At 37.6% G+C, this 20,960-nt stretch overlaps 2 protein-coding genes across 2 annotated transcripts; both read right to left on the bottom strand.

The window, feature by feature from the left end:
* Positions 1-505: 505 nt before the first annotated feature.
* LOC103045314 (chymotrypsin-like protease CTRL-1) lies at positions 506-3,609 on the bottom strand. Its single transcript, XM_007239394.4, has 7 exons — positions 3,501-3,609; positions 3,301-3,404; positions 3,120-3,199; positions 2,933-3,014; positions 2,595-2,769; positions 1,709-1,839; positions 506-832 (listed from the first exon to the last, which is right to left on the bottom strand). Exons 1-7 carry the CDS (start codon positions 3,592-3,594, stop codon positions 671-673), a joined length of 828 nt encoding a protein of 275 aa, XP_007239456.1. The 5' UTR covers positions 3,595-3,609; the 3' UTR covers positions 506-670.
* A 1,901-nt stretch (positions 3,610-5,510) lies between these two features.
* On the bottom strand, positions 5,511-20,428 carry hsc70 (heat shock cognate 70). The gene is made up of 9 exons (XM_007239396.4): positions 20,281-20,428; positions 16,303-16,512; positions 14,018-14,223; positions 9,186-9,338; positions 7,314-7,869; positions 7,002-7,204; positions 6,684-6,882; positions 6,361-6,593; positions 5,511-6,162 (listed from the first exon to the last, which is right to left on the bottom strand). Exons 2-9 carry the CDS (start codon positions 16,505-16,507, stop codon positions 5,965-5,967), a joined length of 1,953 nt encoding a protein of 650 aa, XP_007239458.1. The 5' UTR covers positions 16,508-16,512; positions 20,281-20,428; the 3' UTR covers positions 5,511-5,964.
* Positions 20,429-20,960: the final 532 nt, after the last annotated feature.

Raw genomic sequence — 20,960 nt, 5'->3', positions numbered from 1 at the left:
ACTAAGTATGGGTAAATATGGGGGTTGGTGGCCTCTAGCTGGGTTTTTTAGCCTGTTTATAAGTAGTCGTCCTTTGTGTTGTTATGTATGATTTGTATATGTATGGGTGTATATTGTCTCTATCCAATGAAAATCAAGTATCTCCATTTTTGTCAATTTTCATTTTTTTCAATTTAATAGCCCTAATAGAAATTATTTAAAATTACCTAAAAAATAAATAAACTCTTTTTACATTGACATCTATAAAAAATGAAGATGGTTTTATTTGTCTCCTATAAAGATTCCAGATGTTCCAGAATAACAGAGTATAATGAAGGAATAATAGCATTAAATTTAACAGAACAATGGTTGCCGAGAAGAAATTGGCACTGGGCCTGCTGGTTCTGCCACGGATGTTTCTGTATCAGTTTACCACAGTCATTACATGGCCTTCCTGTAGGTCAGAATGCTCTCTATGTTAGATGAGCGGTGCTAATTTAGTTTAAATCAAAACACAAATTCTGAGTGGAATTTCTCTTTACATTTTATTGGGAAAGTTTCCAGGGTCTGAACAGCTGGAACACAGTATTAGTATAACACTATATAGCCCTTATTAAGCAGCCAGGCTGTCTGGAGATGTAACTTCATGTTGGCTGAGCTCTTCCTGGCCACCCATACTGCTGCTGCAGGTCTAGTTGTATGCAATAGTCTGATCAATCCAGCTACGGAGTTGAGCGACGCGGGCGTAGACAGCAGGGGTGCGGACGTTGCAGTTGCTGGTACCCCAAGAGACAATGCCCACCTGAGTCCAGACACTGCCTGACTGACAGACCAGAGGGCCACCAGAGTCACCCTGAAGGAAGAATACAATGGAAATATATTAGCACCAAAACACCAAAACCAAGAGGCTTAAAAAGTTAAGGTAAATCTAACTTCTAAAACTGCAGTGGATGTATACAATTGATGGCTGTGTCACATTTCCACTGGTTTAGAAATTAATGTCTGGACAGTTTTTCAGTCTGATGTGTATATATGCTCATGCTTGGCAAGTACAGTCATTATTTAAATATAAGAAGAATTAAACCCACACAAACAAAACTTGGTGAGTGGCCATGTCATCTCACTTTCATCTTGGTTGAAACAACCAATGAATCTGTGTGTGAAAAGTTTGCTTTCATGTGTCACACACTCAGAAGGCCTGGGGTCATGGTGTGAGATGCAATCTTATACAATGCCAGATTATATTTGGTCTTCACTACAGGCACTTTGACAGGCCAATGCTACATTAATGAGATACAACTAGTGTCCTCACACACTCTGGTGCACTATTCCAAAAGGACAACGCTCGTCCACATACTGCTGCTGTCTTAAGAGTTTGTCTTGAAGACACAGTTTTCTATTGTATGCACTATCAATACTCCACTCCTACTGCAAAATCTGCAGAAATTGCATGAGAATATTGCAGGACACCATTAGGAACCTCTACAACTATATTTACAGAGACATCTGGCATGTTATGTTACGCATGTGTTTTACACACAATTTTTGCATGTGTAACTTAATAAATAAAAAGAGTACCAAGAGTTGCCTACATCAGCCTACATATTTGATCATTTACTGCTCCTGGGAACCTTTATCTTTCTTCCAAATAGCATTGCAATCCGGCGCTTCCTTCTGGGTGCAACTATTTTTGCGACCGTTTCTTTGATGATAAGTGTGCGAGACTCACCTGGCAAGAGGAGACTCCAGAAGCTCCAGCACAGATCATAGCATCAGTGATCCTGTTCTGGCCCCAGTACTGCCTGCACTGAGCCTGGCTCAGAATGGGCAGAGCAGTTTGCTGCAGAATACGAGGGGTAGCTAACAGTACAACACACACAGGGGATAAGAAAGAGGGGTCAGGAATTAGGGGTTAGGTCATGTACAGTATAAATAACTGACCTACTGTGATTTTATTTTGGTCTAAACATAAAAAAAACACAAATCAGTTCAAGATGGTCAACGTTGGAAAAGAAAAGGGAAAAGGCAATTTCATACTGGTTGTTAGTGCAGGCCCAGTACAATTATAATTACAATTTTATTTAAGAACAATGTAAAATATGTATAAAATAAAATCCAAATTGTGTCTATTTTTTTATAAGCTATTATCATATGTACTGTACTTTGCGGTAATTTTACTGGAACATGTTTTTTTTTACTTTCACTTTAAAATACAATCCCAGAATCCGTCCATAAAACTTAATTATGCTTCCTTCATAGCAAAGCAAGGACAACATGCATGTACATCGGCTATTTCCGGTTTTGCATTGTAAATGCTCCTCCGTTATAATTAAATATGCCAACAAATGACTTTTCACATCTGTTACTCAAGTAAAAGTATGAATACTAGGGTTTAGAAGTACTTCTGTAGAAGCTAAAGCAAAAGTAAAAGTGAATTAAAAGTTGTAAAAAAAACTTTTGTAGAAGCTAAAGCAAAAGTAAAAGTGAATTAAAAGTTTTGTGAAAAAAAAACTTTTGTCAAATGTATATGTTGTTAAGTGACCTTCATTGAAAAAGGTCATGAAATTGCAGGTTATGGGTCCTGTATGAAGTAGTAACAGAGTGTGTGCACTCACAGGTGGTTCCAGTCTTGCCCCAGCCAGTGGTGACACAGCGAGTTCCTGCAGCAGGTGAGGAGGAGGCCAAGCACACAGGGGACACGCGGTTGGTCATCTGGGCTGGAGTGGACAGCTTCAGCAGGGTGATGTCGTTATTAAAGTTCTGGCTGTTGTAGGTAGGGTTGGTGATGGCCTGGAAATGGGATAGATACACAATGTTAAGGTAAGATAAAGGGTGTATATGGATTGAAAGGCCAGTATTAAATTAGATGGTTTAAACAATATCTACTTTTGAATAAAGAATGCACCTATAAATGCATTAAGATTGTACACTATAAAGTCTAAAGATCAGATACCCTGGCGATGTTGATAATCTGCAGGGGCTCAGCGCTGGAACCACGATCATGCTCTCCAAGGATCACACGGTGACGTCCAGCACTACAGAAAGCAGAAGAAACATAAATAAATCATAATAAAACACAATTAGTGGCAGAAACATGACTTTCAAGATTATAGCAGAGGGTTAGAATCAAATTAACTCACGTGACACGACAGTGGGCAGCAGTGAGGACCCAGTACTGGTTTATGAGAGATCCACCACAGAAATGGAAGCCAGTAGTGTCCTGAATGAATCAGGTTACATTAGGTTAGATTACCATCACATGTGTACATTCTTTGTTATAATTAACCCATTATTAATATTATAATGTAGAACATATGTTACCTGGAGAGACACCTGCCAGGGCCAGGAGCCAGACACTGCATTCTCTCCATTAACAATCTTGTTGTAGCCACTGATTTGAGGCTTAATGGCAGGCACTCCACAACCTATAGGAAAAAAAAAGACAACATATTGCAACAACATTCAAGAAAACCCAAGTTATTTTATGTTAAAGTATATTTTTGAATTGTATTAGAACTTACCCAGTGCGGACGCCACCAAAGCAAGACAGCTAATGATCCAGAGCATTGTGCTGAAGTCCCTCAGTACTCTAGCTCTCCAAGTGCTCCTGCTCATGTTTTATAGTCGTCCTGGTCTCTGACACAGCTGGGAAAAATCAAAGGTGCTCCAGAGCACCTGGAAGAATCCCACAACTCTGGAACTTTCATATCTGTCATGCATACTATGCAAAACCGAACATGCAATACACACTGTCAAAACCCACACACATGTTAAGAGAGATGACCTTGAAAGTTTTTTTTCCCTCCACGTACTGCATAATTGTATGTTCCACTTACATTCATATGAAAGGGCATGACCAATATTTCAGACACTTTAAAAAAATGTAATGCTTAAGCTAAAATTATTACTTCAGTAGTAACACAGACATTACCTAACTTTACTGTACTTAAATCCTCAAAAAAATACTTTGAATGAACAAGTGGTTCATACTGTTTATTCATTTTAATGTTTATTAAGTGAATCAAGCAAGGCAAATTGATTATTACAACATTACCTCATTTTTAGGTTCTCTTTTATACAGAACCCTTTTTATTAACGTCAGTATTACATAATTTCCACTTTCATATGTGGAAATACAGAGCATAGTTATGTTCATAAAAACTGTTATTCAACACAAAACACATAAACACACTGTTTTATTTGGGAGTTTTTGCAAATTTGTATCTTTTGCAAATATGTATAAGATTGTATATATTTTTTTTAAATAATTTTCAGTTTTACTATTTTGAACCAGGGTGTTAAACAAAAATGCTTTGATTTGACCAAATTAAAAACCTCTGGAATATAATCAAACAGAAGATGGATGATCAAAAGCCATCAAACCAAGCTGAACTTTTGCACCAGGAGTGGCATGAAGTAATCCAAAAGCAGTGTGTGAGACTGGTGGAGGAAAACATGTCAAGATGCATGAAAACTGTGTTATTTCAGTCGTTTCTCATTTTTTGCAAATAAATGCTATAAATACAATATTTTTATTTGGAATTTGGGAGAAATTATATCCGTAGTTTATAGAATAAAACAGCAATGTTCATTTTACTCAGAAACTAAAGTGGTCATAGAACACTGAAGTCAACTGAGCTCAAAGAGAGAACAATCAGTATGTGGAAAGACAAGGAAGCCTGATATGCAGTGTCCTGATTTCTGAGATATTATATATGATTTGTAGGTGTTAAGCGATCTGCTATCAATATGCAGGTGAATCCTTTGAACAGCAGGAGAGGTGGGATGTTTGATACTCATTTTAATTATGCCCCTAAAATGAACATACTCCCAGCCCAATAAAAAAACCCTTGCTAGATCTTGATTACTCTGGTATAACAAGGGACACATTAGAAATAGGATAACTGTCCAAACTAAGCTGTGCTATTTTATGTGGTTTCAAAGTTTCCACCACATTGTCTTGCTGAAAACCAGCCAATCAGAGCAAAGCTTATCAACATTATTATTCAACAGCTGACTACAAAGGAAAATTACCGTAGTGTGTTTAATGGATAAGTGTGCCACTGGATAAGAAGTGAATAGGAGCTGTGTTAATGTCAATTATTGCATCTTATTTGAATAAAGTCCTGCCTTTCAACACAAATAAGAGCTAGTCAGCTTGCTGATTGTGCATGTCAAGGTCAGTGTGCCAGTGGGGAAATCTCTCCTTGATAACAATTCATTATTGAGCCTAACACTATGTCCTGTTCATTACTCTTTTTATTAGATTTCATCAGTGACATAATGATATCATAATGGTAAAGTGACATTTAAGCGTTCTATAATTTTTATTTCTCAGAAAAACCACATACTTTTTTGTGGATCTCAGAAAAATGTTTGAATACACCCAAAACATCCGTCTATTATAAATAAAAACTGTGTGTTTTAGTCTGTCAGGCAGATTTTTGTTTTGCTGACTATACTATATCTTTCGTGTTATATGTAAAGTCATCAGTTATTCCATTACAAATAAAACCCACAAGACAAAGCCATGAAGAGAAACCATCTTATTTTATTCATGTGGATGGAGTGGTAAAATGGTTACCACAGAGAGCTGTTTTTCCACCCAGCTCAAAGCAGAGTCTACACAAGAGGAAGTCTGTCAGGAAATGTAGCTTTAAAAGCAGAAGTAATGGCACAAGCTAAAAGGCCACTCGGCAATGCTAAAACAATAATATAATCAAATAACTAGAAGATAGACTAGAAAGTATCTATTAAATAAAAAAAGAAAATAATCAAAAATACATTATTTTTTTGTGTGTGTTGTGTGTTATTGCAGTAGCCCACTGATTTGGTCACAGGCTGTGTGTTGGTCTCTGTTGAATTTGGCTCCCAGCCACACATTCTTTGAGATTTCCTAGAAAACAGCTTGATGTTAAAATAAGATGTTGAAAAAAGACGCTTTTTGTGGATTTCTCTTTTTCTTCTTGTCTCATGTTGTCCGATCTAGTCAACCTCCTCAATGGTGGGTCCGGAGGATGCACCAGCACCGGCACCTCCAGGGAAACCTCCTGGCCCACCCGGCATTCCACCTGGCATTCCGCCTGGCATGCCCCCAGCACCCTGGTAGAGCTTGGTGATAATAGGGTTGCAGACTTTCTCCAGTTCCTTCTGCTGGTGCTCGTATTCTTCCTTTTCTGCAGTCTGTGGCAAAATGTGAAAGAAATAAGGGAGGATTATTTTAAAGTACAGTATTGTAACAATACTAAATATCTAATAGAGAAGAATAGAACTTTTGTCTGGACCTTTGGTTATTTTACACGATATTTTGTTCGAACCAAAGTCCAAAGGTCTGGACCAAAGTAAGGTCTGAAAGCAGCGTTATGTCTTTAATGTCTTTACCTGGTTCCTGTCCAGCCAGGCGATGACCTCATTGCACTTGTCTACAATAGTCTTTTTATCTTCTGCACTGATCTTGTCCTTAAGCTTCTCATCCTCCACTGTACTCTTCATGTTGAAGGCCAGGGACTCCAGGGTGTTCTTAGATGTGACCTTCTCCCTCTGAGCTTCGTCTTCAGCCCGGTACTGGTCAGCCTCCTGAACCATGCGTTCAATGTCCTCCTTGGACAGGCGACCTGAAAAAAAGATAGTGGTAGAGGTGCTCAGATGAGAAATGGAAGAGCAAAGAGTCCTGAATCCTTGTTCTGGCTCAGTTCTAGTTATACCTTTATCATTAGTGATGGTGATCTTGTTCTCTTTGCCGGTGCTCTTGTCCACGGCAGACACATTGAGAATGCCATTGGCGTCAATATCAAAGGTCACTTCAATCTGGGGCACACCTCGAGGGGCAGGGGGGATGCCAGTTAGCTCAAACTTGCCTAGAATGTTGTTGTCTTTTGTCATAGCTCTCTCTCCTTCGTACACCTGGGAGACAAATAGAGAAATCCATGATTTTCGTACATGTTTTTAGGGCCTTACATCTACTCGACTCTACTGTTATGTTCTTATTAACTGGTATACCATCTGCTTTCACTAAGAAGTACCTGGATCAGCACTCCAGGCTGGTTGTCTGAGTAGGTGGTGAAGGTCTGGGTCTGCTTGGTGGGGATGGTAGTGTTTCTCTTGATGAGCACAGTCATGACCCCTCCTGCGGTCTCAATGCCCAGAGATAGAGGAGTGACATCCAGCAGCAGGAGATCTTGAACGTTTTCTGACTTGTCGCCTGACAAGATGGCTGCCTGCACAGCTAAAGGGTAATTCAAAAATGTATGCACAAAGAAGAAGCAATATTTTGGGGTCATCTAAAAAGTAAATACACTTTACCACAAAAGACCACACCTGATCTTGTCACCCACCTGCCCCATAAGCAACTGCTTCATCAGGGTTAATGCTCTTGTTCAGATCACGACCGTTGAAGAAATCTTGCAGGAGTTTCTGGATCTTGGGAATGCGAGTGGAGCCACCAACAAGCACAATATCATGGATCTGAGCCTTGTCCAGCTTGGCATCACGCAAGGCCTTCTCCACAGGGTCTAGAGTCCCACGAAACAGGTCAGAATTGAGCTCCTCAAAGCGTGCCCTGGTAATGGAGGTGTAGAAGTCAACCCCCTCGTAGAGGGAGTCGATCTCGATGCTGGCCTGTGTGCTGGAGGACAGCGTACGCTTGGCCCGTTCGCAAGCTGTTCTGAGACGACGTACTGCACGCTTGTTGCCTGTGATGTCCTTCTTGAATTTGCGCTTGAACTCAGTGATGAAGTGGTTGACCATGCGGTTGTCAAAGTCCTCACCTCCAAGGTGGGTGTCACCGGCTGTGGACTTGACCTCAAAGATACCATCCTCGATGGTCAGAATGGACACGTCAAAGGTGCCACCACCCAGGTCAAAGATGAGGACGTTCCGCTCACCACCAACCTGTGTGAAGAAGACCACACGTGAGCTTGAACAAAAGTATTGGGACACTTGCTCATGTAGTCTTTCTTCCAAAATCAAGGGTATTTTAAAATTTTATCCAACTTTTGTTGGAGTACTCTGCTCTACTCTACTTTCTCTACTGACCAGGAGGATGGTTTACTACTACATTTTTGAGCATTGCTATAGGATTTGACTGCAATCAGTGCCAAAATCATTTGTATGGTCAGGACGTTGGATGATCACCAACCCACTTCAACCCCATTTCCCCAATTTATCCCAAAAGTACTAGATGGAGCACCATCATCATTTTATAGAACATAGTGACATTGCTTCAGAGCTCAGTGCTGAATTATAGGGGGATTTATATAACTTTTAGCCAACACCTGGCATTAGATTAGAAGCATGGTGCAGGTAGGTTCATGTTTATCTGCTCCAGAGTAAGCCTGTCATGATAATTGCTGTAAATTATCAACTAATCATAATATAGGGTTAACATGACATGACCTTCATACTGCCCATTAAAATCAATGAGTTGGTACTTTAACTTTACTTCTTGTGTTATGTGTGTCTAGTATATTCAAGCATTTTGGGGCAGATATATCACCCAAAAATAGGTTACTGAGAATAGCTGTCTACTGAGACTAGAAAAGCTGAGTGTGTGAATCTATACATCTGTATCAGCAGTGGGCACAACTAAATATAGCTAAATGCATTCATTAGAAGGGCACAGACATTTGGACATAGGGTTGGTGTAGTGGACAGGGATAAAGCCTAGTCCTGGACAAAACCAAGACTAGGTTTAATCCCTGTTTGGAAAACTGCCTCTTAAACCCTACCTGGACGGGATTCGTTTCTCAGGGGGTCCTCTGTGATTTTATTCCTGTCTGGAACGACCATGTAAGTGTTTTTTCTCAGAAGTCCTCTGAGAAAATTCCAGGCAGAATTATCTACTGTTTTTCGCTGAACTCCGTGGTCCTCCGGTAATTTAGTCCCCGTCCGGATCCACATGTCTGAGTTTCATCACCTCATGTTTAACAAAATAGCTGTTTGTCCACTGCCACGCAATCTAATTACACTCTGAGCGCGTGTTTCCATGGAGATTCACGTAAACACAACAGCGAGTGGAAATGGAGAAGCTACTGAACACAATGTCATGTCAGGATGCAAGATTTTTCTCACCGAGCAGTGAGAAAGATTTTTTACCAATCCTATCTGGATAGGGCTTTAGTGTATGGTTGCCAAGCTGTAATAAAGCTATTGTGTCACTTATGTTACAAAAACTTCTAGTACATATGTAAAAGAATCAGTTTTATCACCTTTTTGTCCAACCCATAGGCGATGGCCGCTGCTGTTGGCTCATTAATAATGCGGAGGACATTCAGGCCAGCAATAGTACCAGCGTCTTTGGTGGCTTGCCTCTGAGAGTCGTTGAAGTAGGCAGGTACTGTGATGACTGCATTTGTTACAGGCTGGAAAGAAAAATCAGAAAGAATCTATTATGATGTCATATGACTTTTGCCTTGTCCCATTAGAACTATAGAACTGTTTGCAGACCTGTGGGATATGCTTGTGGTGCATCCTGAATTAATGGTGGATTTGAGCTAGCACCTAATGCTTTAGAAATACAGGAATGTAAAAGAATCCATGTGGCATCCACTGTCAGACCTCACAAGAACGTGATCTAACAATAATGATTGCAATGATTGCAGATGATTTGCTGCTGATCAAGTTAACTGATAAGAAAACCTCAACCTCAACACTCAATACTGATTCCTTTTAACACAATGTAACAGAAGAATTACATTAATTTAGATTAAAATAAGACACTTACACTAACTCTAATATTTGTTATCCATATTATGAAGACCAAATAATTAATAACTCTAACTTTGTCAGCAGCCACATACTTTCTTTGGGTTTCACATTTGCTCAGCTTATCAGAGACTTAGTATAACTTTATATACATCTCTGGAAAGGAAAAATATAGACCACTTCAGTTTCTGAATCAGTTTCTCTGATTTTGCTATTTGTATATGTATATGTTTCAGTAAAATGAGAATTGTTGTTTTATTCTATAAACTACAGACAACATTCCAAATAAAAATTTTGTTTTTTAGAGCATTTATTTGCAGAAAATGAGAAATGGCTGAAATAACAAGAAGATGCAAAATTTTCAGACCTCAAATAATGCAAAGAAAACAAGTTTATATTCATAAAGTTTTAACAGTTCAGAAATTAGTATTTGGTGGAAAAATCCTGGTTTTTAATCACAGTTGTCATGCATCTTGGCATGTTCTCCTCCACCAGTCTTACACACTGCTTTTGGATAACTTTATGCCACTCCTAGTGCAAAATACTTCTATTTGTACTTCTATTTTTATGGGTTCATGATAGCAGATGATTTGCTGATGATATAGGTGGCTGAGAAAAAAACAGTAAACTGGTCCTTGGAACTTCTCTCAGTTCTCTAAACCTGGTGCTGACTCATTTTATTCTGTGAAACTCTTTTCATTTGCATGGTGACTGTACACTTGTGAAAACCTCAGAGCATGTCTGAAAATGGAGGCTAGAATGGAAGCTAGAGACATGGTTTATATATGAGATCAGACCACTTCCTTCAAAACACAACTTAGAACACGTTTACTCAAAAGTCTTTTTCCATAAGTCATATCAAGAAACTACAGTGAGGTATACGGTAACTAACATGTGAGGGATTTAATTACTGTAGAAGACACAAATAGCCAACAAATAGTACAACAAATAGTTAGCAGATGTCTTCCTTTACCCCAGACATTCCATTTTTTGGACACAAAAAAATGCTGGGATTGGGAATCTAAATTACAATCAATCAATATCAGGATTAAACATGGATGAATATTAACCATGTGAAATAGGGTGATCATATATTGGTTCTGAAAAGAGGACACTGGGGACACACATGCAGCTGCATTAGTACATTAGTACATTAACACATACTTATTTAAATTAATATATTCAATTAATATCCCTAATGTAAAATACATTACAAAATAATAATATATAATTAACATTGTTTAAATACTAATTAATTTACATGATTTAACAGAAGAATTAAAATAATATATTTCAATCAGACACTAACAATAACTCTAATAATCTGTTATCAATATTATGAAGATCATCTACAAATTCTGAGCCCAACTATTATGCATATTATGCACATAATAATAATTTACTTTCATTTTAAACATGTGAAACATTTGTCAGTGGTCATCTCTGTCTCTTTCTCTGTCTCTCTCTCTGTATGTATATATATATATTATATATATTAATGGGATCTGAGACTAAAAAGGTGCACGACAAGCTAGACACTGAACTTGACACTGAACTAGACATTACGTTCTTGAGAAAATGACACACCCGGAATCTGACCTAAACTTATTGTTAGCACTATTCTCAAGAACACACTTACTTTTTAGGAAGAAACTGGTTTCCGACCACAGATGGTTGTGTAACCTGCATCTACACAACCATTAATGAAACTGCTTGAATGTTCTCCAAACTTTAGAGAAGAAGAAAAAGAACCTTCTTAACTTTCAATGAAAGTCAATAGAAAAAATATTTTCCAAATCAATTTGGAACATTTCTATTGGTCCATTCATTGTAAACGTCTAGCATTTTATAAAGAACAAATCACTGATTTACATGAACAAAAAAGTCTATGAAATACACAATCAGTGAATCAACCAAATGGACAAAATATTCTAAAATGTCCAAATAAATAATCTTGTAATGTACTTGTTTATATAAGTATGTGTTTATGTACAAATCCACTAATAATGCTGCATATTGGTATTTCAATAAACCTAAAAGAAAGGCCAACTCAAAGCCCCATCCTGACCACTAAATCCTAACCACAGTGGAGGAATTTGTGTTCCCAGTGTCCTCTTTTCAAATACCTAAATTATGGTCACCCTAGTTTACATGGTTAATATTTAGTCATAGTTATTGCTGATATTGATTTAGTATTCATTGTAGAATGTTACTGCCCTTGGCTTTGACCGCATGACAAAACTGTACTGTATTTTGTTGCAGTGCATTTCTGCAAGTTTGTTGTTGCTTTTTGGAAGTTTTAATTGATCTTTGATGTACACCTAAAATAGTAATGTAACATCACAATAAATAAAATAATAACTAACTAATCAAATCCAGAATTTAATTGAATTTAACATATTTAATACAATTAATAATTGTAATACAATGAGTTATTCAGTTAATACTCTGAACTCTTGTATGTGTCACTCTTCATGTTCAGCTAGGGCTGAAGCTTTGTGAACAGGAACTGCTTAGCTGAGAGAGCATCTGTTAATAAGAGGTGTGAGAAGTTCTGTTTATACCGACAGTTTTAACACTTGGGATCTGTGGCTGTTTTTTTTTTTTTAATGTGCGGATGTTTAATCTGATAAGCATCTTATTTTTCTGATGCTGTGAACCACTTTTTGCACCTTTCTATTCTGCAGCAGAAACATCAGCATTGGTTTACTGTTTTCCATACACTGTTTTAAAGCATGCCATGCAAACAGTCAAGAGTGCAGCAGAGTATTATTATAAATTATTATAGTTATAGCGAAGAATACTGGGTATGTCTGAAAACCATGTTTACAGTTGAACTGTTACTACATGTACAACACCATCATTAAAGGTTGGTTTTGGGCTGCTGATACTTGAAAGTAGCTTTGATGGTGGTTAACATCTTTACGTTGATTTTGCTTTATATTATACACTGACATGCCAAAAGTCATGGGATAGGAGCTGCACTGACCTGTGGGATATGTGTGTGCTATGGCGTTACATTAATGTCAAAAATGTGGGAGCGTAAAAATACCAAGTGTAAAAATAATGAGCCTGCGTGTTTTAACATTTTGTGTGTGTAAATGTACGGAGCCCGGGAGGGGCCATGGATAAAAAAATAATTTAAAAATAATTAAATCGAGTGAACAATATAGCAATTCGTGCTTACATTTTGTTTAATTCGAGTGAACGATTTCTTTAAGTCGTGCTCACGATTTCTGTAATTCGAGCGAACATTTTTTTTATGCGCTTGTAAATTTTTTTAGAGGCTTGTAGGGAAAGGAGCATTTTCTCTCTAGGGCTGTTACAAGGCTGCTGTGATTATACAGTTATATACAAACCTGCTGATTATTAAAGCTCTAGTGTTACAGGTAGAAAAAATTAATTGAGTAAATTATATAGCAGTTCCTGCTCACGTTTTCTTTAATTCGAGTGAACGATTTGCAGATTGTGCTCATGATTTCTTTAATTCATGCCCAAGATTTCTCCGTGTAAATGTACTTTTTGCAAGAGCAAATGTAAAACTTCCAAGCGAAAAAAAGGGAATTGTGTGCGCACTGAAAAAAATATCGCTCTCGAATTTGCACGAATTTGCAAATTGCCTTTAAGTTTTGCTCGAGTGAGGCTTTAGCGCTCAAGTGTAAAAAAGGGTGGTTTTGACAGTTTGGGGTGGGCTCAGGGTCATCTCCCTCAGCGAATGCTATTGGCTGATATCTCCAGGGTTTGTGGCTCCTTCTACCAACAGCCAGAGGAGGGCGAGAAAGAAGTCAGCAGGAAAGTTAGCTAGCTTGCTATGTTCAAATCCAAACAACCGGCTCTCCGGAGGCTCGTTCCATGGCGCTGAACCCAGGCTAACAGTGCCATAGAGAGGCTCATTCCGTGACCCTGAAGTTCACAGTGGGTGGTAATGCCTTCTGTGACATATTCCAATTTAACACATGACATTGTGTTTCAGAATTGGAATCTACCAACTCCAGAAACAATACTGTGTTAATGCCTGTATGGATGTCAAAAGGTGTAGCAGGATATTACATGTTACTACACGTACAGAAGGACAATTAGAGGATGGTTTTGAACGGCTCTTGACTGACATTAGCCTTACTGCTAAGACTATTACATTGTTGTCTCTCCAGTTCCATAACTAATATAGACTCATACTAGGGTTCTTGAGTGGGCTATTTATTGTCTTGGGCCACTCATTCTAGCTTCCGGGAGATTTTATCATTTATAGGTGGTAGACTACCGCAACTTCCGGGAGATTTGGGACGTCTGCATTGTGCCGCTACTGTAAAGAAATATGCTCTCTGAATTTTCTTACCTTGCCCAAATAAGCCTCAGAGATCTCCTTCATCTTAGTGAGAACCATGGAGGACACTTCTTCAGGATAAAAGGTCTTTATCTCTCCCTTGTATTCCACTTCCATCTTGGGTTTGCCTCCATCACTAACCACCTTAAAAGGCCAGTGCTTCATGTCCGACTGCACCACGGCGTCGTCGAACCTCCGACCAATCAAGCGCTTGGCATCTTAGAGGCGGAAAAAAAATATCAGAGAAATATGATGAGTGCTACATAGATTTAAGTGATAATATAAAAATAATGGCTGGGGCCAAGGGACTGGGTGATGAGCTCCCAATGAGACATTGTATTAATACAAATAAATATACATTCTCACATAAGTATATACATATTTACCAGGGTTAAGGAGAGGGAAAGGGTTATATATATTATGCACAACTAGCAGGTGTGTTACTTTAATTTTTAACATTTGTCAGCAGATATATACTTACTTTTGTTTTCAAATTTGTTCAGCTTATCAAATAATTTATATAACTTAAATAAAAAAGGATCTGCATCTTTTATATTTATGGGTTCCGGGACTAAAAAGGTGCAAGACACTGAACTAGACACTGAACTTCCCCAACTAAGAAACTTTTGATAGTGTCACTAATATAACAAAAAACTAGTAAGAGTTATCTTTACTTCTCGTTAGCACTTTTCTCAAGAACACATTTAACATTTAATATTTTTTTATGTGGTGTAATACTCATTTTTTCCTTTTATGAAGTAGCCAAGTTTAGGTATATTAATAACTTACATAGTTATAGTTATAACATTACATCACATTTTAGCTTCTGAATTCAGATATGTATGAGAGACTGTATTAGTCAGTAGCTTCAATCTGAGGGCTGTATCAGTCAGTAGCTGTAATCTGAGTGGCGGTCTCAGTGAATAGTTGTAATCTGCGGGTTTGTATCAGTTAGAATATTTAATCTGTGGGCTGTATCAATCACTAGCTGTAATCTGAGAGGCTGTATCAGTCAGTAGCTGTAATCTGAGGGGCTGTATCAGTCAGTAGCTGTAATCTGTGGGCTATATCAGTCAATAGCTGTAATCTGAGGGGCTGTATCAGTCAGTAGCTGTAATCTGAGGGGCTGTACTGGTCAGTAGCTGTAATCTGAGTGGTTGTATTAGTCAGTAGCTGTAATGTGTGGGGCTGTTTTAGTAAATAGCTTTAATCTGCGAGGTTGTATCAGATAGTATCTTTTCTCTGTGGGCTGTATCATTCGGTAGCTGTAGTTTGAGGGTCTGTACTAACTAGTAGCTGTAATTTGAGTGGTTATGTTAATCATTATCTGTAGTATGTGGGCTTTATTAGTCAGTACCTGTAATTTGAGGGGCTGTACTAGTCAGTAGCTGTAATCTGAATGGTTGTATTAATCGTTACCCCTAGTATGTGGGCTGTAAAGGTCAGTAGCTGTAATCTGAGTCACTGAATCAGTCAGTAGCTGTAATCTGAGGGGCTGTTTCAGTCAGTAGGTCTAATCTGAGTCAGTAGCTCTATTAGCTGTATTAGTCAGTGTCTTTAAACTGAGGGACTGTATAATTAGAGCAGTAATCTAGGAGACTGTAATCTGAGTCAGTATCTTTATTTTGAGGGGCTGTTCCAAAAACTGCAATCTGAGTCAGTATCTTTATTTTGAGGGGCTGTTCCAAAAACTGCAATCTGAGTCAGTATCTTTATTTTGAAGGTCTGTTCCAGAAGTATCTTTTATCTGAGGGGCTGTATCAGTCAGTGTCTTAACTCTAAAGGATGTAGCAATCAGTAGTTTTAATCTAAGGGGCTGTATCGGTCAGTATCTCAACAGTAGCTTTAATCTGAGGGGCTGTTCCTTCACTAGATTTATTGTATGGGGCTATATCAATAAGTTGCTGATATCTGTATATCTGTAATTTTAGTCTGAGGGGCTGTATCAGTCAGTATATTAACTCTGAGGCTTGTAGCAGTCAATAGGTTTATATTGATAAGTAGCTTTAATCTGAAAGACTGTATAAATCTGTAGCTTTGAGAGGCTGTATTGGTCAGTAGCTTTAATCGGAGGGGCTACATTTAATTATGTTTTACTTACTTTTTTGTCGTTTTTAAAATTGGCCTTTGTATCTGCTTACTTTTTTCTCTTTATTATTATATTTGCTTGTACTGCCATCCAGTGGCGTAGGCTGACTACTACAAATACAAAGCAGCATTTCATCAAATTCTGTTTCACAAACTGGTTCACAAAGCTTCCCTTCATAAATTCCAGGGTAATTTGATCAGTGTCTTACCAAACACAGTGTTGTTGGGGTTCATGGCCACCTGATTCTTGGCAGCATCTCCAATCAGTCTCTCTGTGTCTGTGAAGGCAACATAGCTGGGTGTGGTCCTGTTGCCCTGGTCGTTGGCAATGATCTCAACTTTACCATGCTGGAAAATGCCAACACATGAGTAGGTGGTGCCCAAGTCGATGCCTACTGCTGGACCTTTAGACATTTTGTCTGAAAGAGGGAAAAGGGTAAACTTCAGAGAGGTGGAGGAAGAAAGGGAGTGAAAGAAAGAAAGAGGTCTGTAGATCAGCTGCAGGCATGAAGTGCCACACTGAGTGGGAATGCTGCCCTAGGCCATTCTAGAAAGTACTGCACTGAGTACTTGCTTGGCTTTAAGCCAGGAATGAAATGTGTGCGTGTCTGTCAAGCTTGAAACGTCAATCACACAAACAACTAAACTATTTACAACCCCCTACCCAGACCCCCAGACTCTCAACCCTCTTCTTGATCTTTTAACAGTCTACCATTCATAATCAGACAACTATGCCAATAGAACTGGTATGAATACAGAATTTCATACTGCATACCATAGTGGAAGGCTGTATAATGTTATGCATGTTATCCACATGTTATACAGCATAGACATGCATTTTTATAGCTGCCTTTCTGCAAGCAATTATAATAAATAATCATGTTTTTAGGAAAATATAGTTTAGTATAGAATATAAACGTTAGATGAAAACATACATAAAAACTAAGCTGCAAAACATCAATTGTTCACATTCACACAGATGTTATAAACACTGTTTCAGTCTGGACTGCTTTTTGAATAAAGTATAAAATATAAATATATAAAATTATATTTTTTATTTAAAAATATAAAATAGCTAGTCAGACCACAGCTCATTTACATTTAACAATTTTAATGGTATGCTAATAGTCTGTTTAATGCTTAGTTGTACAGAGAGACTCAAAATGGTCATGTAAAATGAAAATTATATGATGCCAGTTTATAGAAATATAATACCAAAATCACAATACGATACCAAATATCAATATCATATGTACATCCTGAGTAAATAACAACATTCATGCATTTGAAGTAACATCATGTAGCTCTTTTATCTTAAAATATCATCTGTAATATGTAATATTACTCTACCGCCTCAGTTCACATTGGTTCTACCACTTCGAATGCCAGATCTGTATTTCTCAGCTTGTCAACAAATGCATGTGTACAGCTGTTCATAAAGGGATGCTAAAAGCGTGACTTGTATTGTATTGACAGTGGTTTACAAGTGAATTTACACCACCTTACACCTGTAATAGGATCCCAGGAGCAAAATGTACCAATTCTTACAAAGCTGCTTTAATATTTGCGAAACTGAACTGAACAAGTTGAGACATTTTGCTGAAGGTTGAAAATGAATCTTATTAATTCTCACAGGATTTCATTCATTTTGCCATTATTTTTAGTCAGATAAAATGGACCATCAGGTAAAAAGGGCCAGATAAAACCATGTCTCTTTAAAATTATACAGCCAATCACAATTAGCGCTCTTACATTGTTGCAACAACACAAATGTACATGTAGTAATAGTTTTGATTGGTCTAAGGTTACTTAGGTGGGCGGGGCAGAGCGGTAAAGGAAGTACATAAGAGAAATCATATAGACCTATGAACTTTAATTATGACTGCGTTGTTACTATGACACACTAAAGATAATAGTTATTGTATTATATTATATTATATTATTATTATATTGGTCCATTTCATTTAAATAACTCATAATTTCAAAATTATTATACTTTCTTAAATTTTCTAGACCAATGTCACTATGAAAATATCTTCAGATCTCATACAAAGCTTATTTGATGCCTTTTGACAAAAAAATGAAACCCATTTTAGTGGACCCCACCCTATTTAATGAACATTTTTAACATCTGAACTGGTTTGATATTGAGTCCCATCATTGTGCAGAAAGAAATATTATGTGCATTCCTATTTATTATGAAATAACTAAATGTTTTAAATGTTTGTTTTAAAGAAGTGAATGGAAATGTAATTTTGCAGGGTTGGCTAGACTGAGTGTAAATGACTGTAAACTATTATCAGTCATTCTGAAACTCACAAATGATAAACCAGACAAACTGGCACGTTTTACTGGAAGAAAATTTAGCTGTGTTTAATTACTCTGTTTTGTTTTCTAGAGCTATCTAATGAGACAAGAGCACAGTGCTGGAGACAAACAGAATGTTCTTCTCTCTTCAGCGTGGAGCCAAAGCAATCATGTGGCCTGACGTTTTTGCACAAATCTGGCAGCGTGTTTAATAAAATCAGTGATAAACAGGCACTCTCTGTGTTCAACCCTGTGCAGATCTCTGCTGGAGCACATCCTTATATGTGTGAGAGGAGGTGAGGCTTAGATAATCTACAGGATCTTGTTTCAACAGTAAATATAATGACAGGGCAGAAAAAGGGTGTGGGCTGACAGCGTGCAAACGTATGTGTTTCACATTATGACTAAACATAACTAACCAATTGTCCAAAAATACAAATTTAAATATTGTTAATTTGTCTCAATATTTAGCATTGTGTCAAATATAGGATTTTTCATTGCATCATCCCATGATCACATTTTACTAATGATATTTGTCTGTATTTTATTTGATGTGTTGACTTCATATAGTTTGTTAAAACCACATATAACTTATATAAAACTGGTTTTAAGACTAGTGTACAAGGAGACTTGTAGGCTTCTTGTAATACCATGAACAGAACCAATAAACCCATTGAACCCTTGGTTTATTATTCAGTTTAATTAATTCTGATCTAAATAAAAATCACAATGGATTACTCATTAACCCTTTATTTTAGCATATCTTGTGGAGTCCCACTAGGTTCGTAAAAATGTATTAATTGAGACAGTTCCGCTGTATTCAAATGCATTTTTTGTTGTGTTCTCCTAATTATTTTATCGACTTATTGCCCAATATATAAAAATTACGTGAGTAATTTTTGCATACCTTGTTATTGCTATTAATGTAATGAGCTTTTTTTTAGATAATATAATTTTGTATTATTTGGAATTTTCAAGTCTAAAGTCTCAACAATCATATTAATTTGAAGTGCATTGCTTTTTTTTTGCAATATTATGATATTAGTATATTATCATTATATCAGAGGAAAAAAAATCTTAAACTGACAATAATATAATTAAGTGCAATTATTTCTGTACAGATAAACAGATAAAAAGTTATAACATTTATTGTGACAGGCCTAATGACTAATGATAGCACTATGCTTAGAAATGCGCGTCTGATATGGACTAAATGGACGTTCTCCATCCAACAGATGGAACACCTATTGTGCATGGTTTCTTTGAAGGACGCTTTTCAAAAATGGTTCTAAATAATAGCAAAAAGATTTATATCGTATACTACTGTACAAGTCAAAAGACTTTTTCCTAACACAATATACAGCATTTATTTTATAAATATATTGTATATAATTAGATAAAACTTCTGGCTGAAACACAAAATAACACTCAATTTTCTTCAAAAAGTGCAAAAAGCCCCCATTTCCCAGAGTACACTCTTTCTAATCTATTCAGTACGTGAATGTCAGAATGAGTCATACACTTGATTTCTAAAATTAGGCCTCAGAGTCATTTTCACACGACTCTGTTTATTATTTAATTTGATGCACACAAGCAGAGATATACAGTTAGGTCACGAAACAGCACAGAAGTTCATAAAACACTGTGACTTTGCCAGCTGGAGAAGCAGAAGCCAAGCTCCCTTCACCCCAACAAAAAAGCACAGAGATAATAAAACTGCCAAAAATAAAAAACAGAAATGTAAAAATTAAATAAAAAATAAAAAAACAAAATGACATAATGGACAAAAAAAACAGGACAAACACAGAAAGACGGAGACTCCCAAGCTGCTTTCTGCAGGTCGCTTGCTTGCAACACCTCAGAGAAAACCTTCTTTTTACCTTCTTTCTTTTTGAGAGGTAAGTGTGTGGAACGTGTGTGTCTTCCTCAGCACACAATCAGCACTAGTGCGGCCTCTGCTTGTGCCCCTCTACAGAGATCTGCTGGCTCCTCTCGCTCTCCTGCCCCGCTGGAATCAGAGGCAGAGGCTCTAGACTGTTCTGCGTTTATACCCACAGCAGCCGGAGAGATTCCAGCAGCCGGTCACCTGACCCTGCCACACACAGAAACTTCCAGACCACACTGCTCATGAGTTTTGGCCTGGCCAACTGACTGCCTGCAATCCAGATAGCAACCCACTGTTATAGCACTAATGCACTAATGCAAAACCTCTGCACAAGTTCAGAGACACTTTTTTCTGAGGCCATCTAGAATGCATGGCCTTCGATCCCAATGAAATAATGTATTGATCCAACATTACAGTGTTCTTCATGCCCATATTCTTCATTCTGCAGACATATGCGTCCGGTAGGCTTGTTCGGCTGTGTTGACTCATTTGGCTGCAGCAGGTTTGATAAGCATGTGTGTTCTGAAATGATAAGCTCAAGGCAAGGAGGACTAGGCAGTGGTAGTGAGGGCTGTACGATATGGTCAAAATTTATATCACAACATTTTCTTTTATTATGGTTAATGCAATATAAATGTTGTGAGACACACGTGTTACGCAACTTGCCAGACATCT

Source organism: Astyanax mexicanus, chromosome 18, assembly GCF_023375975.1.
Source record: "Astyanax mexicanus isolate ESR-SI-001 chromosome 18, AstMex3_surface, whole genome shotgun sequence".
Lineage (NCBI taxonomy): Eukaryota > Metazoa > Chordata > Actinopteri > Characiformes > Acestrorhamphidae > Astyanax > Astyanax mexicanus.
Note: the sequence above shows the minus strand (reverse complement) of the source record. Positions and strands in the feature narration are given on the sequence as shown.